The 26,763-nt window shown below is 42.7% G+C and overlaps 1 protein-coding gene across 1 annotated transcript in view; it reads left to right on the forward strand.

The window, feature by feature from the left end:
* retm (real-time) overlaps positions 1 to 26,763 on the forward strand; it is a 615,997-nt gene that overhangs the window by 438,226 nt on the left and 151,008 nt on the right. Inside the window, exons 2-3 of the mRNA XM_067141962.2 lie at positions 19,716 to 19,865; positions 22,187 to 22,318. Coding sequence (XP_066998063.2) covers positions 19,716 to 19,865; positions 22,187 to 22,318 — 282 coding nt within the window. The remainder of the gene's footprint in view (positions 1 to 19,715; positions 19,866 to 22,186; positions 22,319 to 26,763) is intronic.

The following is a 26,763-nucleotide window of genomic DNA, read 5'->3' on the forward strand; positions in this document are numbered from 1 at the left end:
TGACGCTTGTATTGAAGAAACAGCTGAACTTCACCCAGTGGTGAATGCTAGTTGCTGTGGTTACAGTCACCATTTAACATTTAACCAGTTAACATTTACAGACGCCGCTTCACCGCGAATTGAATGCGTCCTGTCACTTGCTTGTAAGCTGTCGTGTTTACTACACTACATACTTCGCTTTTTCTCGAGGTATGTATGTTTATCGTTACGGTTGGATTAGATGTTTCATATAAAATGAACTGCTAAAGTAAACATGCTGTTTTCTTTTCGATCAGTGTACTCCTTCGGACGAATACGTGAAACATATTTTATTTTTCGTTGTGTTGAATTTCTTTATTGTTTTTGTGGCATTCGTTAGACTGAGTCTGAATTGCCGCCGCATCTTCCGACTGCTGTGCTATCTACCAAATCCTATATGAACCTTACCATTTCAACGAAATTTAATGGTTTTTGACGATATGTCTTTACTGATGATTCTTAGTGCCACCTAGTGTACAAAAGTGTCATTAACTTGATTGGGATATTCATCACCTTGTCCCATTCTGAGTTACTTAAATTTCTTCTTGAAAATGTTTTATTGTCTCCCGTGTGATGTTGAGTCTGTCTACGTTATATCCCACTATTTTTTTGTCTTCTTTGATTTTTATCAGGGAGAAGTTTGAGTTTATCTGTAGAGAGGTCGTGATCATAGACAAATTCTCTGTTTCTTATTACTTTTACATTCATAATTTCTGTAATGTTCCTTTGAGAAATAGCCACATGATCCAACTGGAATTCCCCTAACGTTGGATTTGGAGATGTGCGTGTTTTACCTCTTATTGGTATTTTCCTGAAGAAAGTCGACAATAATTTCAACTGAAAGGTTTTACAGAGATTAATTAGTCGCATCCTATTTTTGTTCGTCCTTTTATAGGCTGGATATTCCTCTACTGTTTCCCGTAAAGCTTTTTTTTTTATTTTATTTTTTTTTTATTTTTTTTACCGGGCGAGTTGGCCGTGCGCGTAGAGGCGCGCGGCTGTGAGCTTGCATCCGGGAGATAGTTGGTTCGAATCCCACTATCGGCAGCCCTGAAGATGGTTTTCCGTGGTTTCCCATTTTCACACCAGGTAAATGCTGGGGCTGTACCTTAATTAAGGCCACGGCCGCTTCCTTCCAACTCCTAGGCCTTTCCTATCCCATCGTCGCCATAAGACCTATCTGTGTCGGTGCGACGTAAAGCCCCTAGCAAAAAAAAAAAAAAAAAAAGCTTTTTTATTCCCTATTTGTGCATTCAAATCTCCCAGAAGTATCACATCATTTCATCATTTCTTCCAGAAGTTCCCAGAATTCTTCTACTTTACTCCGGTTTTTCATGTTATCCTCATTTATTGGTGCATGACAATTAACAAAGGTATAGTCCGGCCCCATGGCCAAATGGTTAGCGTGCTGGCCTTTGCTCCAGAGGGTCCCGGGTTCGATTCCCGGCCGGGTCGGGGATTTTCACCTTCATTGGTTAATTCCAATGGCTCGGGGGCTGTGTGCAGTCTTCAGCATTAGAATTCATCACAGGTAGGACCCCATTCTCATAGACGCGCAGATCGCCTATACGTCGTCAACTCGAAAGACCTGCACCTGGCCTCTTCGGAGGCCACACGCCATTAAATTAACAAAAGTATACTGTTTATTTTTATACTTCATTGTGAAATGAGAGATTCTTTCAGAGTTAATTTAACACTCTCATTTCCAGATCATATTTATGTACATGTCCCTGGAAACCAGGCATTTTCTGCGGTATTTAAATTTATTTTGTATTGCAATTATGCTACAAACTTTAATGAGACGTATATCATTTCGAAGGTCTGTTCTTCTTGAGTAACAGATAAATTAAAACACAATTATTTCCAATAAATCTCACATTTTAAGGGGGATTTTTCATCCACGTAAATGTCACAAAAAAAGTCCAACAAAGGTTCACTGTTCATAAAATCGTATCATTTCACTTATCACTAAACCCATGGTTCAACAATCCCGAAGGGCTATGACCTACAAAGCGGCCGCTGCTCAGCCCGAAAGCCTGCAGATTATGAGGTGTCGTGTGATCAACATAACAAATCCTCTCGGCCGTTATTCTTGCCTTTCTAGACCGGGGCCGCCATCTCACCGTCAGATGGCTCCTCACTGTAATCACGTAGGCTGATTGGACCTAGAACCAGCCCTCAAATCCAGATAAAAATCCATGACCTGGCCGGGAATCAAACCCAGGACCTGTGGGTAAGAGGCAAGCACGCTACACCTACACCGCGAGGCCAGCACACTTATTATTACTGTATATTGAATTTATAGCATGTTTTACACCATTATTATTAGTTTTATTTGCATTACCACACGGAATCATATTGTTTCTTTGTGTGATATAAATTTTGAATCATGGCTCCGTACTCAGCGCAACGCCGCAATGCTCTCACTGGTGGCGTGTCTCTTTTAAAGGTCTGCACAAACCAACGCGGGACGCGGGAAGCGGGAGCGAAACCTACAATCCCGCGGTCGCTGCGAAGATCGTCTTTCTGCACACACCAACGCAGGACGCGGGAGAGGGAGCGAAACCTACAATCCCGCGCTCGCTGCGAAGTTCGTCTTTGTCTTCACACTGACCCATGGAAGTTCATGTGGACACAGCTAACCTAATCATTAGAACAACGTGCATTCTGCACACTTTCCTGAGAGAAAATTCAGCATATTACGAAAACATAGATCCACCGGAATCAGGACTTAGAGCCTTTGAAAATGTTGACAATGATGCACGATAGGCACCCGCTGTAGCCTTCACTGATCGTGAGAAATTTGTGGAGATCTTTGGCATGCATAACAACAGTGTATAGATAGTTTTAGTATACATCTTACATGTATCTGGAAGTTTACGAACGGAGAAATGTGTACAAAAAGAAGTCGCAAACAAGCAGTGATAATTAAAGAATTGATACTTACCAGGTATACGCAGTTTTTTGCTATTTCATCCCACAACATATCTTTCTTCCTTAGATTCTTGTAATCTCCAGTACTCATGTCGTAAAGCATTGGATGTTTCTTAACGCACTCTTATCAACAGTTCAGTCGCCATTGCTACTGTCACAATGAATGCGGGACGCGGGAAAACGCTGCATGCTGCGAACTGAAAATGGTTCGCAGCAATCCCGCCATGTAGGCGGGAGAGTGATGCACCGGTGTGAATGGATCCATATCCCGCTGTACTCATAACAGTTCGCGACGGGATCGTTCCCGCTCCCGCATCCCGAGTTGGTGTGTGCAGACCTTTACGGAAAGCTTTCTCGCGCTAAACGTGGCATATCCTGGTTGTAGAAGAAAGTACTCAAACCACTATGCATAAGCCTGGAGTTGATTTGAGTGATCAGCGCATTCAGTATAACCTGCTTGGGGACAGAACTGTGAAATGGTGGAGGGCATTGTACTGTTTTATAAACGCTCATTATTTTGTTGTACCGTGCTAATTGTATAGTATTTTTCAAGTTGATACCTTCAAATATACGAGCATGTAATTCCTCGTATTCCAAATCATCCACATTGTCATTTATATTAGCGAAACCATCGTCAATGTCGCGCCGCGATAAACTTTGGCGAGCTTCCACTTCCACTCACGCGCACTCTGTCAAGTGGCGCGATAACACTGTCATGACAAATGCGTAGCCTTGAAAATACAGTATGTCAGCTGGAGTGTCATCACACTCATCACTTGCTCAGCATCGTTACTAACAGTACGAGGCATAATCTCCCGATGTCCAGACCCGTAGAAACAGTGCTTAGCAAATAACATTCGTTTAAATGAGCGACCCCGTAGAAAGTACGGGCTTGGCGATTTTCGGAAGATGACCTGTAAAATCTACGAGAGTGTTAAATTCTGTTACATTATCTGTTACACTTTCATGAACATAAGAAACGGTACCTAGTAGAGGCATTCCTTTCATAATTTTGATTGCTGGTTTATCCTTAAAAATGCTATGGTTCTTGGTTTCTGTTACATTTTCATTTCTTCCTAAGCATGAAATGAAATGTCGTATGGCTTTTAGTGCCGGGATATCCCAGGTAGGGTTCGGCTCGCCAAAGTGTAGGTCTTTCTATTTGACTCCCGTAGGCGACGTGCGCGTCGTGATGAGGATGAAATGATGATGAAGACAACACATACACCCAGCCCCCGTGCCAGCGAAATTAACCAATTAAGGTTAAAATCCCCGACCTGGCCGGGAATCGAACCCGGGACCCTCTGAACCGAAGGCCAGTACGCTGACCGTTCAGCCAACGAGTCGGACTTTCTAAGCATGAGTCTGGAAGGATACAAGTATGCTCTGATTCATCCTTATCGCAGATGTTGGAACCCCCAAGGACCCTGTGAATAATAATAATAATAATAATAATAATAATAATAATAATAATATAATAGTAATATACACTGAAGGAAATGGAAATTGCAACACCCAGAAGGAGTGGTGCTATATTGCTGCAATTGAACATGCAGGACGAGTGTTCGGCTGTGCCTCGATGATTACATTTTCAGGTCCCTCTGATCGCAAGTTTGGACAACAATCAATTCAGGATGTGCCCACCACGAGCTGCAATACATTGAAGAATTCGTCGAGGCATGGAGTCAATAAGGCCCTGGATCGCTTCCCGAGGAATTATGGCCCATGCTTGCTGCACTGCACGGGTCAGTTGTTCCAGAGTTGTGGGTGGCCGAGGACAGTTGGCCAGTTGTCTACCCATCATGTCCCACACATGCTCAATAGGACTGAGGTCCGGGGATCTGGCGGGCCATTCTAAGGTTGTGATGTCGTGGAGAGCTTCTCTGGAGATGCGTGCAGTGTGAACCCGGGCATTGTCCTGCTGAAACATCCCATTAGCAATGTTCACCATCATAGGGACAACCACTGGATTGAGTACCCTATCAACGTACTGTCGAGAAGTCATAGTGCCCTCAACAAGAACTAATTGTGATTTCACATTAAAGCCAATAGCTCCCCAGACCATAATGCTTGGTGTTGGCCCCGTGTGCCTCTCGACAATAAGATCTGGGCGGCCCCTCTCCCCGGTACGTCGGCGCCCACGATTCCGGCGATTACTGCGGGCAAGACAGAAGCGCGATTCATCACTAAAGACGACACTATGTCATTCGTCGACCCACGTCGATCTTTCTCGACACCAGGCCAGCCTTACACGTCGCTGTTGTGGGGTCAATGGAACACCTGCAGGGATACGGGCTCGTAAACCAGCTGCACGCAAGCAACTGTTTGTTGTGTAACGCGGGGTGCCACAGCTGCTCGAATTTGCGCTGCTGTTGCACGGGGTTCCATCCGGACCATCCGAATGATGCGGCGATCCTCTCTCACAGTTGTCTGTCGCGCTGGGTCTGTGCCAGGTCTACGAGTGTGGGCACCTTCATTTGACCACTGCTGCCATACACGTTGTACCGTAGATGGCTGTCGGCCAACACGTGCAGCGACAGTCCTTTGCGATATTCAGCCTCGCACAGCCCAATTATCCGAGCCCTCTCAAACGGCGACAGTTGTTGATAGCGTGCTCTTCTCTGTCGTCGAGGCATGTTTGACGGGGAACACTTCACTGCACAGACTGCAAGTCAACTACGCTACACCAGAGTCCGTATACTGGAGTTGATTCATCCGCGACCAATCACGTGGGGAGACCTGTAGCAACAATCCAATGGGTCTGAAACTTTGATCCTTTACATACCTACATGGCATCGTTCCATATCTTGAAAATCAACACAAACGGCCAATGCCTTAATGGTGTTGCAATTTCCTTTTTCTTAAGTGTAATATTTAATTAATAATATAATTAATAATATAATTAATATATATAGTTAATAATATAATATTTATTATTATTATTATTATTATTATTATTATTGTTATTATTATTATTATTATTATTATTATTATTATTATTATTATTATTATTATTATTATTATTATGTGTGGTCTCTGGGGAGACCTGGTGCGAACATTTCGACTTGACGCTCTGTCGACGACCTGCACGTCTGTGGTTGTACCTTCTAGATAAACAAGATTTTGATGTTGTTGAGCACAAATATCTTCTCCCTGGTCACACGTTCCTGGCATGTGACAAGGAATGTGGAGTCATTGAGAAGCTGAAAAGAAAGACACAGGCTGTGTACACCCGAGCAAAATGGACTGAACGTATAAGACAAAGCAAGCAAAAGAAACCAATGGTCTGTGAAGATGGGGCCCTACCTAAGATGAATTCAAATGTTGACGACGGTACAGACAGCCAGCCCCCGAGCCAGAGGAATTAACAAATGAAAGTTGTAATCCCCAACCCGGCCAGGATTCGGTTCCAGCCCCCTTTGGAGCGAAGGCCAGGATGTTAGTTATTTAGCCGAGGAGCCGTATTATTATTATTATTATTATTATTATTATTATTATTATTATTATTATTATTATTATTATTATTATTATTATTATTATTATTATTATTGCGTGTGGCCTTCGGAACCAAGCCAACCAATGAGAAGCGTCGACTCATAAGACATAAAGAAACTAATGGCATGGGCATCTTCTCCACTGGGAATGTCAGTCATGAATAATAGCAAATATACAGGGTTATTCACCTAACATGTTACACGCCTGGTACCACCCATTTTGTGGCTGGACTCACTCCCAGGAAACTGGTTGCGCCTCAGTATGTCCTTGCCCGACTTCACGCCGTCTGATGCGGCATGCAAAACAGCGCATGCTGTTCTTATTTATATCTCAAAAAGTAATTGTCCGATTTTGAAAATACTTATATATTTGAACTTGTACGCAGATGAACTTTTAAATCAGCTGTATAAATTTGTGCTGTTCCATTTAAAAATATGGAGTTAGTATCAATATCTCGGTTGTTAATCAGCCCATGAGACTAAGTAGCACGTTATTTTACAAGACCTTGCGTACCATTTACGAATATGAAAACAGAATGCTGATATCTTTAATGGTTTGGAAGTTATTTGCGTGTAACATGTTAGGTGAATAACCCTGTATAAGGCTCTTTTTCAAAGCATAGGCACATGCCATAGTGATACAAGTTCCTACTGATGATACTAGATGGCATCAGCTGTCTTCCTGTACCAAAATCACATAAGCACTTAACAGGTGGTATGTGTCCTTTTTCCACTAGCCCCGTCATAGAATAACAACGAAATTCATACTATACCATACATTACATTACAGCAAAAAATACAACAAACAATTACTTGAGAAAGAAATTTAACAAGACATTGTATTAAAACAAGAAATGTCATAAAACAAGAATTTTCACGATAACGAAAAAAGAATAAAGAGGAAGTACATTAAAGCAAGAAGGATATCGAAATAATTACAAAGCAATCACGAACAAAGTCACAGATAACTTAAATACTTATAATACCGTAATATTACTACGATTTACAGTAAATTGAGCTGTACGATGACATACTATTACTTTAACATCGTAAATACACCGCCGTAACAAACAAGTGCTTTGTATAGTGTCTCACGCTAAATAAATTTGATTAGTATGCATGGAGTAAAAATAGGGTATTAAAGGGATGAAAACAGGAAATACCAATATTTCTCTGTTGTTATTAAGGTAACTTAGGGAGATCCCGACATGAGGGAGAACTCGACACTTTTAAGCTTAGCGCCACTGGTGACCACAGTACTCTACAGGTCGAACTAGTAACTACATGTATTGGAGCCGTAGGGTGTTGTGCTCATTGTGATCCTGGTAGCAGACGATTATCACTATAAATACAAGACATCTGAATAGTTGAAGGTGAGTATGTAAGTGATATGTGATGGAAAAGTAACGTACTATAAGATAATGAGTAGGTTGTATAACGAAATACGTAGATATGCGATATTTTTAAGACAATGTTTGAGGTTAGGCGCACAAAGCACGTTTTGGAGAAGCGGCCATGTCATTTCCAAATCGCCAATCATTCAGCGTGGTAAGTGCTGCCACCTCTTGCCTGCCAATGTAACTCGGGGAGATGTCGACATAACAAGCGTGGGAGATCCCGACACTCCCGGGAAGAGGGATCACTAAAGATAATTTTGGAGACCTTCTAAAGATGGCTTGGGACAAATCGGCAACAGCAGGAAATTTTACCGGCGGATTTAGGAAATGTGGCATTTATCCGTACAATCCCGATATCCTCCAAGAAGACATTTTTGAATACGACCTTGTGCAAGACGAAAATGGTTCAAATCACGTACATGTTGGAGAAGATATTGCTGTAGAAGCTAAGGCCAGTAGTCCTACATTATCACAGGAACATGAAACCTCACTTGCATTTACACCTCCGAGTTGCTCAGTGCAGGAGTTATCTCCTGTTCCGATATTAAGACTCCTATCTGAAAAAGGAAGTGTAAGAAGAGTGCAAGAATCCGCCATGGTGACTTCTCAGGATTAGTTCCTCAAGCAGTCGTAATTGCTCGGAGAATTACTGCGCAGTATGTGATGGCTATTTCTATGACGACAACCGAAATGAGGCATGGGTCCAGTGTAGTAGGGAATGCAGGAAATGGTTCCACGAGATGTGTGTGGAAAATGGAAACGACGAACAGTTTATATGTGCCCACTGTGTACAATAGTTGTGTAACTCTTCCGAGGTCCTACCTAGTGTCAGGTTCTCCCTAAGTGCGGGAGAAGTGGACATTTTTGCATCGTTTATTTATTTTCTAATTTACAATGATATGAAATGTTATTTTTTGCCATAAATAATAGAAAACATACACTAACTGTGTACAAATTCACCAGATAAAAATTGAACTATTTTGCAAATAAAGCATGATCAAAATTACAGGTTTTTGCTTAGCGTGTCGAGATATCCCTAAATGACCTTATTAGATGTGTGTAAAACTGTATATAATGAAAGTTTTGCAAAATGCAGTTAACGATATTTTACCACTCGAGATATAGTAACAGAGATATTCGGGATTATTACCTTTCTCACAATCTTTCAGGTACCTTTGGAAATATTGAAAACCCTACAACCTGTTTTCCAGTCATTGACCGGTCAGGGATGTAATGAATGAATCATATATAGGCTATTAGTACGATGGGGTCGCCACTCCCAAAGTGATTTATTAATGACTGATAAATGCTATGAAATGAGAATGGAGAGTGTTGCTGGAATAAAATATGACAGGGAAAACCGGTGTATCCGCCTCCGCTTTGTCCAGCACAAATCTCACGTGGAGTGACCGGGATTTGAACCACGGTATCCAGCGGTGAGAGGTCGACGCGCTGCCGCCTGAGCCACGGAGGCTCCTTCGGAAATATTACTCCTGTATAAATAGTGTGCTTAACAAAAATGATAGAAAGTACGATTTCCAATGTTTTATATCTGATTATTGTTTTACCATGCGAGATAAAATAATGGGGATACTGGTTTATCACTAAGTCCATCAACGGCGAGCATTGTGGAAAATGTATTAAGTTGTCATTGTAACGAACTAACTGGTCATTGTTAATTGTAATTGTTTCTGTAAAATGCAAAAACAGCGAGGTCATTATCTTCAGTTGATCAAGAAGATAAAGATGACTATCGGAAAGATGCCACACATAATGAGGACAAAATGAAACCTAGAGGTAAGCGCGAGTGTTGAAAGCCTAGGCCTGAAGTACCCTAATATCGCCGAGCCAGAAGAAAACAGCAGGTGATGACCTGCAATGTCGCAAGCACTTCAGCTAGTGGCTTTACGTCACAGATAGGTCTTATGGCGACGAAGGGATAGGAAAGGGCTAGGAGTTGTAAGGAAGCGGCCGTGGCCATAATTAAGATACAGCCCCAGCATTTGCCTGGTGTGAAAATGGGAAACCACGGAAAACCATCTTCAGGGCTGTTGACAGGGGGATTCGAACCCACTATCTCCCGGATGCAAGCTCACAGCTGCGCGCCTCTAACCACACGGCCAACTCGCCCAGTAAGCACTTTAGTAACAACAGCATTACACTGACTGACTATTGCTGTTAGTTGAGGTGTGTTCTGCCTCTTTTACTGTCACTCTTCTCCGCTAGACAACATTCCTTCAATTCATACACCGCACACAACACTATCCTCTACCACATTACCATGCAGTTTCTTAGATGTCGCCCACCCTCACCGGTAGGGTTTACCTTACAAGGACTGCACCAGACTAGCAGTAATCCCACGTAAGTAGTATTATCACCTCTAGATGGCATTACTGCTGCAATTATAAAACTAACCCTTCAACGAAGGGAACAGCTAGTTGAGAATTACTGTCGTTTGAAATCAAACTCCTCAGCCTGTCATGGATCGAGTCTTTACCGCGAAGGTGGGAGAACGAGATACAGTGAAGTACAGCGAGATCCGTTGCGTCGTCTTATCAAGACCTTGCCCCCGTTAGCAGATCGCCTCAGCCTTGCCCCACTTCACACATTATCATTTGGAGCACATACGACGAGCAGCTGCGGCACCATTTCCAGCAAGTCCTTGCTGTGAATAGAGAGGGTATCTTAACATAACGTAGTGCACTGAGGCGCTTGCCTTTCTGTGCTTGAAGTTGTGGAGTAGAGGCCAAACGCAATCGGCTGAGGTATTAAAACGTGAAGCAGTTTTGGCAGTAAGGGATTTTTACCTGGATCTGAGGGCTGGTTCGAGGTCAACTCAGCCTACGCGATTCCAATTGAGGAGCTATCTGATGGTGAGATGGCGACCTCGGTCTAGAAAGCCGAGAATAACGGCCGAGAGGATTCGTCGTGCTGACCACACGACACCTCATAATCTGCAGGTCTTCGGGCTGAGCAGCGGTCGCTTGGTAGGCCATGGCCCTTCGGGGTTGTTTCGCCATGTTTTCTTAATATTAAGAAATGGCACTCAAGCCCAAAAATGGGTCGACGGGCTAAAATTACTCACTGGTACCGGGACTTCCTTGCACCGATGAGAATTGTGGCTGCCAAGGTGTTAAGAAAAAAGTCCGCTCGGACCATGAAGTCCACTGGAGGAGCGAAAGGTAAGGGCTTCCACCATTCGTAACTTCGGCACCTAGTGGGGTACAGTTGTCATCTCTATTCTCAACCACCTTTGCCACCAGAAATTAACCTGGTATTCATGTTTGCTATAGCCTGAGTGAACCTCAGGACCATACTCCTCTTCAGAAGTGGAAATTAGGTACATTTCTAAATTTTTCGACGGAGAATCGATCCCACGTCGTTCCAGGTGAACCGAGCACGCCTTTACCATCTCGACTAGGCAGCCCCTTAACGTTAAGAAAATAACTCGATTTTGGAGCAACATTTCGGAACGTCGACATCTCTTCAGAACAATACCGAGAGAGTTGCCTACGTGGTACGGGACAGGTAGCTGAAAGCTTGCATTCGAGAGATGGTGGGATCGAACCACTCTGTCGCCAATTCTGAAGATGGTTTTTCATAGTTTCCCATTTACACAACAGCCAAGTACTGGGGTTGTAACTTAATTCAGACCGCGGCCGCTACATTCAAAGTCTTAGTTTTTTCCCATTTTAGTGTCGTCGAAAACCTCTGTGTGTTTGTGCCAATTTACACTAATAGCAGAAAAAGGCGAATGGGCCTACACTTATGAGCTATTGAACTCACAGATAATAATAATAATAATAATAATAATAATAATAATAATAATAATAATAATAATAATATCAACCCCATTAGTCCAGTCTTACAGCCGGATGTATTTGCCCCTGCTTGTTTCTGTCATTTATTGTTTACACGTCGCGCCAACTACTTTTACGGATTTTGGAAGCGCCGAGATGCCGAAATTTTGTCCCGCAGGAGTTCTTTAACGTGGCACTAAATCTACCGACACTAGGCTGACGTGTTTGAGCACCTTCAAATACCATCGCACTGAGCCGCGATCGAACCCGCCAACTGAACTCTGAAGGCCAGTGCTCTCCGGCATTGCGTGTTTCTGTGTTGGTTTGTACTGTGATGTGTTGTATGTACATGGCTATGTGAATTAAGACGAAAATAAACACCCAGCCACCGAGGTAGAGGATTTAACTTTGCGTACTTAAAATCCCTTACCCGGTTGGGAATCTACTCCAGGGCCCTCTGAACCGAAGGCCACTACGTTGATAATTCAGGCAAAGAGCCGGACATTAAAAAAACTTCACTTCAAATACACGTGTCTTAGAGTGCTGGAAATATAAACACGTTAACTACAGGTAACCCCAACATTTTCCCTAATTTGTTTACGTTGCTATTAATTTTAGCTACCGCGGTCGGCATGTACAAACGAAGTTCTTTCAAACATTACACCGCCTAAAACATATATTTGCGTAATCCCACTGGAAATACAAGGCAGAATAGATTGGCACTCCTGAATATACAGTAGACTACATAGGAATTACAGTCCAAAATCAGAAGTGATGTTGAACGAATTAATGAAGGAAGGCCGCCGTTAGGACATTACCCATGTTAAGAGACAAAAGTGTGTTTTTGTAGATCTAAATAATGTATTATATTGAGCAATCGGGAAATAGCGGGTTCGAAGTCCACTGTCGGTAGTCCTGACGATGGTTTTCCATGGTTTCCCATTTAAACATTTTAACATATTTTTTTGTTGCTATTTGCTTTACGTCGCACTGACACAGATAGGTCTTATGGCGACGATGGGATAGGAAAGGCCTTGGAGTTGGAAGGAAGCGGCCGTGGCCTTAATTATGGTTCAGCCCCGGCATTTGCCTGGTGTGAAAATGGGAAACCACGGAAAACCATCTTCAAGGCTGCCGACAGTGGGACTCGAACCCACTATCTCCCGATTACTGGATACTGGCCGCACTTAAGCGACTGCAGCTATCGAGCTCGGTAACAAACATATTAATTAAGGCCACGTTGTTTCCTTCCCATTCTTAGTCCTTTCCTATCCTATCGTCGCCATGAGGCACAAGTCGGAGCGACATAACCCAAGTAGCAGAAGAAAAGTATTATGTTGGTCTTTTAAGTACCTACTCGAACTTCTTTTAAACAGCTGTATTCAGCGCAGTAGTAGTGAAATGGAGCAGTACTTACGAAGTCTTAATTGAGCGTGAATTCAAAGTCATGTTGTCTTCATCATCCTGAGCGGTGTGTTTAACACCGAACAGAGTGGTCGCGCCTCATTACGCATTCGGAGGACGAGAGGGTTCGAACCCTACCGTCGGGTGTCCTGAGAATGGTGTTCTGTGGTTTCCCATGTTCCTTCCAGGAAAATGACGGGACATTCCTACTCGTAAGCTACAGCAGATTCCTTCCACCTCCTTACGCAGTTTCATTCACGGTCATTCATTTGATCTTCATTTGAGCCTTAACTGAGGCTGGCGTCAGGAAGGGCATCCGGTAGTAAAACATGCCATATAGTTTCATCTCACCTCTTCCCTGATCCCGTATTAGGAAACGGGACTAAGTAGTAGACATACATTGGTGTGTTTAACAACCACAGTAACACGCAAAAGTGAACGTTACCTTCCTCCACATAGGGCTTGCGCCAGAAAGAGCATCCTCCCGAAAGCCTAAGCCATATTCACATTCACGATGACTCCAGACAATTGGGAAAAGACCAGGAAGAATAAGAAGGAAAAGACGACATACACCAAACAAGTGGCTGCGCGGTTTGGGTCACGTAACTGTCATCTTGTATTCGAGAGATAGTGGGTTCGAACCCCACTGTCGGCAGCCCTGGAGATTTCCCATTTTTACACTAGGCAAAAGCTGAGGCTGTACCTTAATTAAGGCCACGGTCGCTCCCTTCCGATTCCTGGCCCTTTCTTATTCCACCGTCGCCATAAGACTTGTCTGTGTCGGTGCGACGTAAAAAATGGAAACGTATTGGTGGTAGTAGCAGTAGGAGGAGGAAATGCCCTCCCACAATTGACGAAATTCTTCGTAGGCCAGTGAACGGTACTATTATGATCGGATGCTCTCTCTCGAAGTAGACAAGAGAAAGACCGCTGTTACTTTAATTACACAACACTTTAATGCCAGTGGCGTGCGGTGAATACATTCGTTACTCCCAGCTGCAAATTTTTTTAAAAAAATATATGCAATCGTAGCCCCACTGCACTTTCTAAAGTCAACGTTACCATTTTTTTTGCTAGTGGCTTTACGTCGCACCGACATAGATAGATCTTATGGCGACGATGGGATAGGAAAGGCCTAGGGGTTGGAAGGAAGCTGCCGTGGCCTTAATGAAGGTACAGCCCCAGCATTTGCCTGATGTGAAAATGGGAAACCACGGAAAACCATCTTCAGGGCTGCCGACAGTGGGATTCGAACCCACTATCTCCCGGATGCAAGCACACAGCCGCGTGCCCCTAACCGCACTGCCACCTCGCCCGGTCGTTACCATTTTATAGGCCTGCATTTTTTGTGGAAGGGTCTACGTGAGAAAGGTCTCTGAAGAATATTTGCAATCACACACTTGCAAATATTTCCAAATTAATATTCAAGGCAGTGATTACACCATCATAATTTAATCTATAGCAGATTTTAAACAATGTATTTACAATTTCACCCGGTGACGCTTCGTGGTTTTCACAAAAATACACTGGGACTAACCATTTGTTTTTAACTTAAAAATCTAACCTAAACTGAATCAGCAAAATTTAACTGGTATTTTACAGTCACCGAAGTTTTATAGTTTCACTCGCTTACTGAGTGTACGTGCATAACGACAAAAGAGGGAAAATATTCGTCACGACGTAGAACACACGTTATATTCACGAAGAATGGCACAGAACTCACGGAAACTTCACCTATGATTCAAGAAGGACACTACAAAAATTCACAATGAGGCCGATGACCTTCGATGTTAAGCCCCTTTAAACAACAATCATCATCGTCATCAAAATTCACTATATACCACCATCACAGACAACCAAATACAAAATTATTTTACTTCGCGCTTAGCTCTGTGCTCATGCTGGGCAACCGAAATATTTTTCTGCGGCTATCGGAAAACATACTGTACACTTGCCATCAATGCATTGCTCGAAAAAACTTTATACATGCCAATATCCAAAAATAAAATATATTCTTCTATATTACAGTTGATTTTATAAACTCGCCCTATTTTTATTAGCAAGTACGAGTGGCTATACTGTTAAGATGTTGACATTTTTCTTGTAGTCTCTAGTGTGTGGCGCTGAACAATTCGACTGTCAAGTATTAAACTAACACCCCTTACCTAAGCTAGCTTTGCTGTCGGGGGAGGGCCCACAGCCCCGCCCCGTCCCAGAACAAGGAGGCTTCGAGAACATTCGTCAACAAAGCGACTTAAATTTCGCTCTCCATCGCGCCAGCAGGGAAACCCAGCTCGCTGGAGAAGGTAAACGAACTGCGGTAGTGCGAGCGGATTGTCGTGACAGCTGTACTTGGCTTGGATGTTCGCAGTTTTTAAGCTGGGGTAGCAGCACCGGGGTAGATGGGGCTCAGTGCACGCCACTGCTTTAATCAAATAAATGTAACCCCGACATAGCTCGTTGATTCCTGTTACGACTGAGGCTGTGCAGCTGAAAGCCAGCCAGATACGTTACTCTTCAAAATTGCAGGCATTGAGCTCCCAATCGCGGGTGAGATGGTACCTGTTTTATATGTACGATATCTATCACTGTGTTTTTATGTTCGACATCTATAAGGAAACAGGTGGTCAACCTCGGATTATTACCGTATCATACAGAGTTTTCAAAATTATTGATTTTTAAACGATTGTTATCGTAGGTTTTCTAAAAAAGAAAGCTCTTTGTATGGAGATATTTGTATTACTCACCGTCAAGACAATAGCAGAGATACGCAGGCGGCATAGCGTTTGCTTTCAGTCAGCGAAACCAAGCGAGACGCCAGAACCAAACGGCAACTATCCGAATTTATTTTAGAGGAGGGAATTCCGTAATAAGAAGCTTAAGAGACTCTACCGCTAGTGTGTCCACGGGTTCAATTCAAATCTTCGGGGAGGGGGGCGGTACAACAGTGTCACCGAGGCAGGGGCCAGGGGGCTAGATTGCTGCCGACGTGAAGTGCAGCGGAGGGGAAATATACACTGAAGAAAATGGAAATTGTAACACCCAGAAGGAGTGGTGCTACATTGCTGCAATTGAACATGCTGGACGAGTGTTCGGTTGTGAATCGATGATTACACTTTCAGGTCCCTCTGACCGCAAGTTTGGACAACAATCAATACAGGATGTGCCCACCACGAGCTGCAATACATTGATGAATTCGTCGAGGCATAGAGTCAATAAGGCCCTGGATCGCTTCCTGAGGAATTGTGGCCCATGCTTGCTGCACTGCACGGATCAGTTGTTCCAGAGTTGTGGATGGCTGAGGACGGTTGGCCAGTTGTCGACCCATCATGTCCCGCACATGCTCAATAGGACTGAGGTCCGGGGATCTGGCGGGCCATTCTAAGGTTGTGATGTGGAGAGCTTCTCTGGAGATGCGTGCAGTGTGAACCCCGGCATTGACCTGCTGAAACATCCCATTAGCAATGTTCGCCATCATAGGGACAACCACTGGATTGAGTACCCTATCAACGTACTGTCGAGCAGTCATAGTGCCCTCAACAAGCACTAATTGTGATTTCACATTAAAGCCAATAGCTCCCCAGATCATAATGCTTGGTGTTGGCCCTGTGTGTCTCTCGGCAATAAGATCTGGGCGGCGCCTCTCGCCGGTACGTCGGCGCACACGATTCCGGCGATCACTGCGGGCAAGACAGAAGCGCAATTCATCACTAAAGACGACCCTATGCCATTCGTCGACCCACGTCGATCTTTCTCGACACCAGGCCAACCTTACACGTCGCTGTTGTGGGGTCAATGGAACACCTTCTGCAGGGACACGGGCTCGTAAGCCAGCTGCACGCAGGTGATTACCAACTGTTTGTTGTGTAACGAGGGGTGCCACAGCTGCTCGAATTTGCGCTGCTGTTGCATGGGGTTCCATCCGGGCCATCCGAATGATGCGGCGATCCTCTCTCACAGTTGTCTGTCGCGCTGGGCCTGTGCCAGGTCCACGAGTGTGGGTACCTTCATTTGACCACTGCTGCCATACACGTTGTATATACCGTAGATGGCTGTCGGCCAACACGTGCAGCGACAGTCCTTAGCGATAATCCAGCCTCACACAGCCCAATTATCCGAGCCCTCTCAAACGGCGACAGTTGTTGATAGCGTACTCTTCTCTGTCGTCGAGGCATGTTTTACGGGGAACACTTCACTGCACAGACTGCAAGTCAACTACGCTACACCAGAGTCCGTATACTGGAGTTGATTCATCCGCGACCAATCACGTGGGAAGACCTGTAGCAACAATCCAATGGGTCTGAAACTTTGATCGTTTACATACCTGCATGGCATCGTTCCATATCTTGAAAATCAACACAAACGACCAATGCCTTCATGGTGTTGCAATTTCCATTTTCTTAAGTGTACTTTCACAAGATTTCTGTTCATAGCATCTACATCATGATAATCATAATAGGGGCCGATGACCTTCGATGTTAGGCCCCTTTAAACAACAAGCATCATCATCATCATCATCATCATAATCATAATACATAATATTATTGCGTTCACATAGAGCCTCCGTGGGTCAGGCGGTAGCGCGCCGGCCTCTCACCGCTGGGTTCCGTGGTTCAAATCCCGGTCACTCCATGTGAGATTTGTGCTGGCCAAAGCGGAGGCGGGACAGGTTTTTCACCGGGTACTCCGGTATTCCCTGTCATCTTTCATTCCAGCAACACTCTCCAATACCAATTCATGTCATCTATCATTCATTAATCATTGCCCCAAGGGAGTGCGACAGGCTTCGGCAGCCGGCACAATTCCTATCCTCGCCGCTAGATGGGGCTTCATACATTGCATTCCTGATCCGGTCGAATGATTGGAAACAGGCTGTGGATTTTCATTATTGCGTTCACATCCCACTAATTACCTAACAATTGGCTTCAAGTCGCACCAACACAGACAGGTCTTATGACTACGATGGGACAGGAAAGGGCTAGGAGTGGGAAGGAAGCGGCCATGGCCTTAATTAAAGTACAGCCCTAGCATTTGCCTGGCGTGAAAATGGGAAACCACGGAAAACCATGTTCATGGCTGCCGACAGTGAGGCTCGAACCCACTATCTCCCGAATGCAAACTCACAGCTGTGCGCTCTTAACTGCACGGCTAACTCGCTCGGTCCACTAATTAGCCTGCCTTTATGGTTTTTTGGAGACTTTGAAGTCCTGCAGGAATTCTTTTACGTGTCAGGAAATCTGCCGCAACGAGGCTGACGTATTTAATCACATTTAAATAACAGTTGATTGATCCAGAATCGAACCTGCTACCTTGAGCTCATATGGTCAGCGCTCTACCGACTGAGCTACTCAGCCCGGCTCATAGTAATCATCAACCGCACTACCGTTTTAAGCATACGAAGGAGAGAAAGGCGAACGTATCGGCGATATGATCAACAGTTTTCAAAATTATCGTATGTTTTGCCAAGATCGTAGAACCAAATTTCTTACATCGTACCAATCTAACAATTACGCCCCTATAATTATCTTACAGGTTGCAATTTTCTATCCCTAATTATAATGCTTTTTAGGAAGCTAAGGAGCTGCTGGAAGAGATCTGATAATTCTAGTAGAAGTAACCCAGGTGAACCAGGCATGCATATAATCCACTACGTTAGGTTTCAACCTGTGAACCAAAACTATGGAATTTAGTTTTCCCGAAACCGCTATAATTCAGCGAACAGGGCTACGAGCTTATTGGGGAAGCTACCAACAGCTGATTAAAAGAATGTACTCAGTTTATGTGGGGCTGTTAGTGATCTTTGGTACTTGATCTGGACAGATAAACGAAATAATACATTGTCTACAAGGATATTAGTATTTTAAAAATCAGAATTCTGTCTGCCTTTGTGACTCATATAATTGACCTTAATAGGTTAATTTGACCCTGGCTGAGATCAGTAACAAGGGTGTTAAAATTCGACAGTATTTTTGACTGACGAATTTCCAAGAATTTGAGAAAATGAGTTACGACAGAAAAACAAGGCCTGTGTTCGTTGTCCGGGCTGAAATAGCAATTTTACTTTCAAAGCACGACCTCAACATACCGTGCACTGAACTGCTTGTCAAAAATGATGAATTATACCTGGTGATGTTCTAATTGTGGTGCTAGCAGCTCGCTTCGCCACTACGCGAGCACTGACAGCACTGTATGCAGTGTCTTAATAATTTGGTTTAATAGAAGTGTAAGATAATTATTTTAATAAGAAGATATAAATTCAACATGTTAATTATGTGACGTATACATCTCTAATGTCAATGGAATATTTAGGCTCATGGAATGAACAGTTCGGAACGATTTGATATGTCATATTGAATGAAATTCGCATGTGCTTAAAATGTGAATGAATGACTATATTAATTAATTAGAAAAGTACGAGGCAAAGTGAGTGCATTTATCTCGGGTTTAGACCAATAATGTGTATGTGAGACTTATTTTTTCTAACTATATTATTTGTGTCTTTCAAATATATGGTAAATATTTTAATTTAATCTGAGTAGTGGGAAATGTTCTAGAGTATTGCCGTTGTAGTTTGAATTCTAGATTCTTTTAAATACTTGATATCTAGACTACACTTTCGGAATTTAAGAGCGACTGTTTAAAAATAGGTTTCTCTTTTCATTTTCCAGGCGTATGAACGTCGCTTCCCAACTTGTCCCCAGATACCAGTATTTGTAGGCTGTGAGGTAATATCCGATAACACTAGTCCAGATGGAGCTGTCACAGTCAAGGAGCGTCGCTGCAAGCTTACGGTGGAAGCTCCATACATACTTAAGAAGGTGAGCAGATATTCCGAAGGACTTATCTTTTATTTCCTTTTGTGGGACTGCAACAATATGCTCTTTACACCTATAATATTTGATGTATTTTTAAGTTGGATACTCCTTTATGAAAAGAACCTCTCAGAGCTGCATATGTATATCTAAGGTTGTAATATTGAAATAAGCTTTCCGACATTCCTTAGATGGAGGTCCATTTACTACCTGCCTGGGTGGGAGGAGGAGGTATGATTGCCATGGAAACGTGGGCTGGTCCACTGCCGTTGCCATGGTGATAAGCCTGCTGGGTGAGAGTAGGAGGTATGGTTGCCATGGAAACGTGGGTTGGTACACTGCCGTTGCCATGGAGATAAGCCTGCTGGCCAGCTCGTATTGATAGGAGTTGCCAAACCTCTTACTTCTGATTTGTGTACAACAGAACGAACAAGTGGGTGGAAGTGAGGGGAGGGAGAAAGGAATGCAGGAATGTGGCAACGCCGTGCTATGCTCCTCCCTCCAGCCCTATCTGTCAGAATGCTTCTTTCAATATTACGGGTATACAGGGTTATTCACCTAAGTTGTCCCCCTCAAATATCTTCTGATCCATTCAAAATATAGACGTTCTGTTTTCAAATTCTTAATTGTATTAAGGGTTTCCCAGAACACTATCCAGTTCGTCTCAATGACATACGTAATGATCGAGAAACTATGTTCTTTAATAGGACTATACTAACTTCACCCAATATAACAACTAAGAATCGAGCGGCAAGTTCAGTGTAGTGCTTATTTTGCAAATCCTATGTGACCAGGGAAGTTATACCAAAAATTGTAAAATATATCGGTTGCGAGGAATTGTAGTCAAGTTAATAGTTACCGGACTGTCCCTTGTGTCAGCCTCAAGAAAAAAGTCCCTTATATTATCTCTTGAAAAACGAAATCGTATTTTAAACTGTACCTACCCGTAGATTTCAAATGAATTGCTGCAATATCGCAGCAGACGACCCACAGGGGGCCGTCGGACTAATCTTTCTTCCTGGAATCGTCTCAACACGATTCTTCAAAGTATATGTTTCATGGTACATAACCTTTAATTGCGATTCACTCCTAAAATTTGAGGTTAAACAGTGTCCCCGCCATTGTTCAAACATGGCCTCTTGATCATCGCCTTTAGACAGTGTCTGAGGCCCGCATTCACCAACGTCAGTTACTTTTGCTGTTATCCTAGATTTCCAAAACTCGGATTATATCATTTTCTCGGATGTCGCTCGCTTCTGTATTCACCATAGAAATAAGGCAATATTCCTTAGTTCGTCATTAAAACATCACCCAGTCGTGTACCGTCCAAGATATATGCTAAAATCGATTATTCATTTTAGGCCTACCTATGTATTGGGAATTCCAGGTTATGTTCGACCATGGATAACACTGACAGTGCCGAAGCTTTAGATAACCTAAAACGTGCTTCAAAATCAGTGTCATCGTAGTCCTCAAAGTATGTAGTGCGTTCTTTTTACCCATCTAGGGCGTTTTATTGCACAATCTTGGTCATATTCCTCGTCGTTGTGATTTTCTCTTTCAGCCGTCTACGAGCTGCCATCTTGAAAGACATCTTAGATCTCCTGTTTTACTGGCCAACCTGTCTCCAGTAAAATTTTAAACCTATAGAATACCCGTTATCCGAGATAATGTTGTTGGTGAATACAAACGTAACTGATATCTCGGTTTTCTTAGCTTTAAACCAAGATTAAAGCTTTTACTCGCGTTGGTGAATACGGGCCTAAGTGATAAATAACCATCTTTGCAATTCTGCAGCCCTACTGGACATTGTTTAACGGTAAACATAGTCTAAATACCGCTTCTGCAATCAGCTCCAAGTCTTTACAGTTCGCTTTATCCTCTGGTAAGGGTTAGATCAAATTTGTTACTTGGCTTTGACGATATAAAAATGACTGAGGTATGAGCGATGCTAGTAGTGCCATTCCCTCTGCAGCCAGTTCCTGTTATGGATGGTGTGATAATATTGCTCATAGGGTCAGTTGGTGCATGCATTTCAGTGGGCTTGCCCCCAGACCGATATGTAATAGCATCTTCTGTCTCGGTGAGGAAGGCAACGGGAAACTATCTCACTCCTCATTTCCCTGGAATTCCACTTCAGTGACGCCTAGGCCATCTGTGACAGCTAATGGCAGAGCTGTTGAGGATCAAACCATCCTTCGGACTGAATACTCAACATACGTACTAGATGTTTATTTCAGTGCTAATGTGTTGAATTTGCAAATAATTTTAATATACAACTTTTGATCTTGTTATTAGATGTTCATTTTTAGAATTCTCTTTTACAGATCATTGGAGTGGATTTCGTATATTTTATTCAGAAGAATTGCTTGGACCAGAGAAACCGTACTCTTGACATAGAAGCCTATAACGAGTCCTTTTCATCTCGTGTTGAAGTGATTGAAAAGTGCAGATACTTTGTAAGTAGCAGTTATATATAAGAACATTCTCATTTACTTTGCATGCAAAGTGGAGTAGAATACCAGAAAGTTTTTCTGTAGCTGAAGTCACAAAATAACAGTTGTTTCTGCTGTACGGCAGGTATGTTTTCTTTTCAAGAACAGAAACAAAACAAAAAACCTATAGTTTGAAAGAAGACGACCATTGTTAAAGATATCAGCGAACGTTTGAGGAACAAATAAACCTGCACCACAATACAGCCCATTGAGGGCTTTGACCTGCCAAGACAGCTGCTGCCCAACCAGGTGACCAGCGGATATCGGATTTCCATGTCACGTTGTCAGCGTGACGATATCCTCCGTCATTTGTTTTCCTTGGCTTTTATGGCCGGGTAGATTTCTATGCTGTTTTTTAGAAACATATTTCATTATCATTTCTTTATAATTTATGAGTCCGGCTCCTTGGCTGAATGGTCAGCTTAATCGTCTTCGGTTCAAAGGGCCCCGGGTTCGATTCTTGGTCAGGTTGGAGATTTTAAAAATGGTTAGTCTATTACCCTTCGCTCGGGGACAGTGTTTGTACTGTACCCAACATTCCTGCAACTCGCTCACCGCCCAGAACACTATCCTTCACTAAAAGAACACGCAGTTCCCATACACGGCAGATGCCGCCCACCCTTGTTGGAGGGTCTGCTCTAAAAGGGCTGCACCAGGTGAGTCGAACGTGTCCTCGGGCACTCCCGGTAATAAAAACCATACGATAAATAAAATCATTTATGAATATTATGAGCATATATGTTCCACTGTCTGGCTGGTTCGTCGTTTTGGTCTTCGAAATTTCGGGTTAGATTCTTGGCCAAGTCATGGAATTTTCATCATGAACGGTTAATTTCTTTGGCTCGGTACTGGATGTTTGTGCTGTCCTCAACATTCCTGCCATCACACAACACTACCCTCCACCATACCATCACACTGTTTTCCCTGTAAATGCCTTACAATGTCTGCACATAATAATGGCCACAGGGAATTTATTATTATTATTATTATTATTATTATTATTATTATTATTATTATTATTATTATTTCCTTGTGCACATAATTATCATCTCGCATTCCTTGGTAGTGTCATCATCTCACAATGCCTCTTGTGACGAAGGTATCTCCCTATCCATTCTCGACAAGCAAATACGGAGCTATAATATAGCTTGCGCGTGTCGAAATATGAACTATATATATATATATATATATATATATATATATAAAAGACTTAAACGGACTCAGAATGAAACCTGTGAAATCTCAAGCTATAATGATAGGTACATACAAGACCCATTATCACTTTTGAAAACAAAGTTAAAGATTTAAGGATTAATACTGGACAAAAAACCTCGACTGGACAGAACACGTAACAGCTGTATGCCAACGAGTATTTTTCTCCCTTCACTCACTCAAAAGAATGAAAGATTTACTTCCTTTCAAGGTCAGAAAACTGTTGTTCAAGAGGTAATAATGCCTCTGACTACTGTGACGTGTACGCTAGACTAAGTGACGCCCTCTCTAATAGATCTCAGAGAGCTCAGAGTGCTTGTGTCCAATTTATAAAGAACATTCCAAAATTTCATCATACAACTCCTGCATTCCATGAGCTAAATTGGCTTAAACTAAACCAGTGTCGTAGCTATCGTTCGTTGCTTCTACTTCACAAAATGATATACAGAATGATGCCTCTTATCTAACAGATTCTTTCCAGTTGCTCTCAACCTTTCATAACATCTCGACCAGAGCTGCAGCTAACCTAGCCCTCAAAATACTAAATCACAGATCCCCCCTCCACAATAATTCTTTTGTTGCCAGTACAATTGGAACATGGAATTCGTTGCCCAATGACCTTGGGACACCCTATCTCAGGAATGGCGAACCTTTTCCGACTAGCGTACCATTAAAGGTCTTGTTTATTACTTTTTACTGTGTAGTGTGCCACCGGTTATTTATACTCTAAATCATCATGAAACCCCCTCATTTCACTTCGTTTAAGTATGAGATTGCAGTACATATAAATCGATTCGTGTGAATGTTTCATGATTTTGTTTTGCAAACAGCACTGAAAATTATATATATAAAAAAACAGGTACATTTTATGAATAAGATACATTTTTGCTTTAACCTAATACCATTTGTGAAAAATATGGCCATAGAATTGATTGTGACATACTTCTTTATTAAAGCGTAATGTTAAAATATGCTATGTTGGTAGATTTCCGACCTATTTGTCACATGTTTAAAACATTAACATTATTTGTTAGTATGTTATGCGGTGTATCACAGGAAGTCGTGTTTGCGTGTTACCTAGTGGCACGCGTTAGCCATCCCTGCCCTATCTGAATCGGTATTTTACAAAAAAATGTTGGCAGCGGTACTTGGAAGGAACAAGTTGAGTGTAAATACATGAATTCTGTTTTTCTCCTTTGTTATTTCATTCCGTGTGTCACTAAGTTTTACAAAAGTTGTTTTTATTGATGTATTAGGACAATTTTCTTTTTTCTGTGTTTTTTTAATATGCGTTTCCTTTCTCTTTCCTTTAATATGTTTTTATAACCGTGAGTTTGTGTTTAATAAGTTATGTGTAATGTATGTTAAACTGTATGTACATTATAAGACATGGTTTGGCGAGTTGGCCGTGCGGTTAGAGGCGGCAGCCCTGAAAATGGTTTTCCGTGGTTTCCCATTTTCATACCAGGCAAATTCTGAGGCTGTACCTTAATTAAGGCCACGGCCGCTTCCTTCCAACTCCTAGGCCTTTCATATCCCATCGTCGCAATAAGACCTACCTGTGTCTGTGCGACGTAAAGCCACTAGCATAAAAAAATTGGCTTCATAGTCTGAGTCACGCCATGTAAATAAACAACATGTTCTTCACTCCAAGAACAATAATTCAAATAAATCTAAGCATCTTCTTCTCCTTGGCCTTTTCCAAGTTTCTTGGGGTCGGCACTGCGTACGGATTTACCCCAGTTTTACGGCCGGATTCCTATGCCAACCCTACGTGGAGGATCGCATTCACTAGTGTGTGTTTTCCTTGTGGTAGTTAGTGTGGTGTATTGTAGGTAAATGAAGATACGCAATAAGGCGAATACAAACACCCAGCCCCAAACTTACAGGAATTAACCATATGCAATAAGGCGAATACAAACACCCAGCCCCGAACTTACAGGAATTAACCAGACATGGATAAAATCTCCAACCCGATCGTGAATTGTACCCAGGGCCCACTGAACCGAAGGCCTCTACGGTCACCATTCAGCCAAGGAACCGGACCTCAATAAATCTAAGAATGCCAGTTCTATATTTCTTGATCGAATAACACCACCTTTAAATGTTTATTTCCTTGAAATAGAGCCAACCATTGTCAGGCTTTCACGAACGGTGTCATTCTTTCAGTGTCGACCGCATGAACTCAACAACATTTTCTTGTCGTTGATCGAAAACCTCATCGCAAAATAGATGGAATGTCTGACAGTGTAAATACTGTTAGTCCGTTAACATAATCCACACCAAAAGGAAATATTAAATAGACATTTCCAGGATTGAACTATAACCTTGGGTCATTGATTAACTGGCCACAGTGCATGATTCTCACCATTCTTCCCTAATGATACAATTCACTCGTCCAGTTATCGAGCGGATCCCGAGTTCTTCACCACATGGGAGGAATTGTTTTATAGGACATTAACAACATGAGTACTTTCAGTGAAGCTTCCACGGTGTGTAGAATTATTTTTTGTTCTACTTCCAGGTTGAACCGTGTTGTTGTTTTCCGTTCATTCCGTACAGTTTGCCGACATTTCGAATACACTGCAGCATTCTTTATCAAGGCGACTGAAATACTCCTACTCGATTGGAGGTAATCACTTAATCAGTAATCAGTCAGGAACTGTTCTCTTAATGTGATTGCTGCCTGGGAGACTATAGCACATATCTAGGTGAGGTTACCCGGGTGGTCTGTAAAAACAGCTTGTTCTAGGGAGAACACTGGACTCAGTTATGGAGTGTAAGAGAAGTAGAGGGAGAGCGAGCCTAGATATGAGCACCAGCATTTGCCTGGTGTGAAAGTGGGAAACCACGGAAAACCATCTTCAGGGCTGTCGACAGTGGGATTCGAACTGAGTTTCTCCGCAATGCAAGCTCACTTCTGCGCGACCCTAACTGCATGGCCTACTCGCTCGGTTTGTAGTTAAAACTAAATGTAAAATGAAATAACCAAATATCAAACAAGGAAGTTCGTATTTCTGTGAAAGATTGTGATCATAGGCACGGGATTTCCAGTTTGACGTTAAATGCGAGCCACAGGGAGAAATAACACTTCTGTGGGACAAGCATGCCGGCCAACATGATTCAGCCTAGCTGACCACAGCTGAAGCCAATCAAAACTACCATAACGTTTGGAATAAATCATGTCTTATTGCTAT

This window comes from Anabrus simplex, chromosome 2 (assembly GCF_040414725.1).
Source record: "Anabrus simplex isolate iqAnaSimp1 chromosome 2, ASM4041472v1, whole genome shotgun sequence".
Taxonomy (NCBI): domain Eukaryota; kingdom Metazoa; phylum Arthropoda; class Insecta; order Orthoptera; family Tettigoniidae; genus Anabrus; species Anabrus simplex.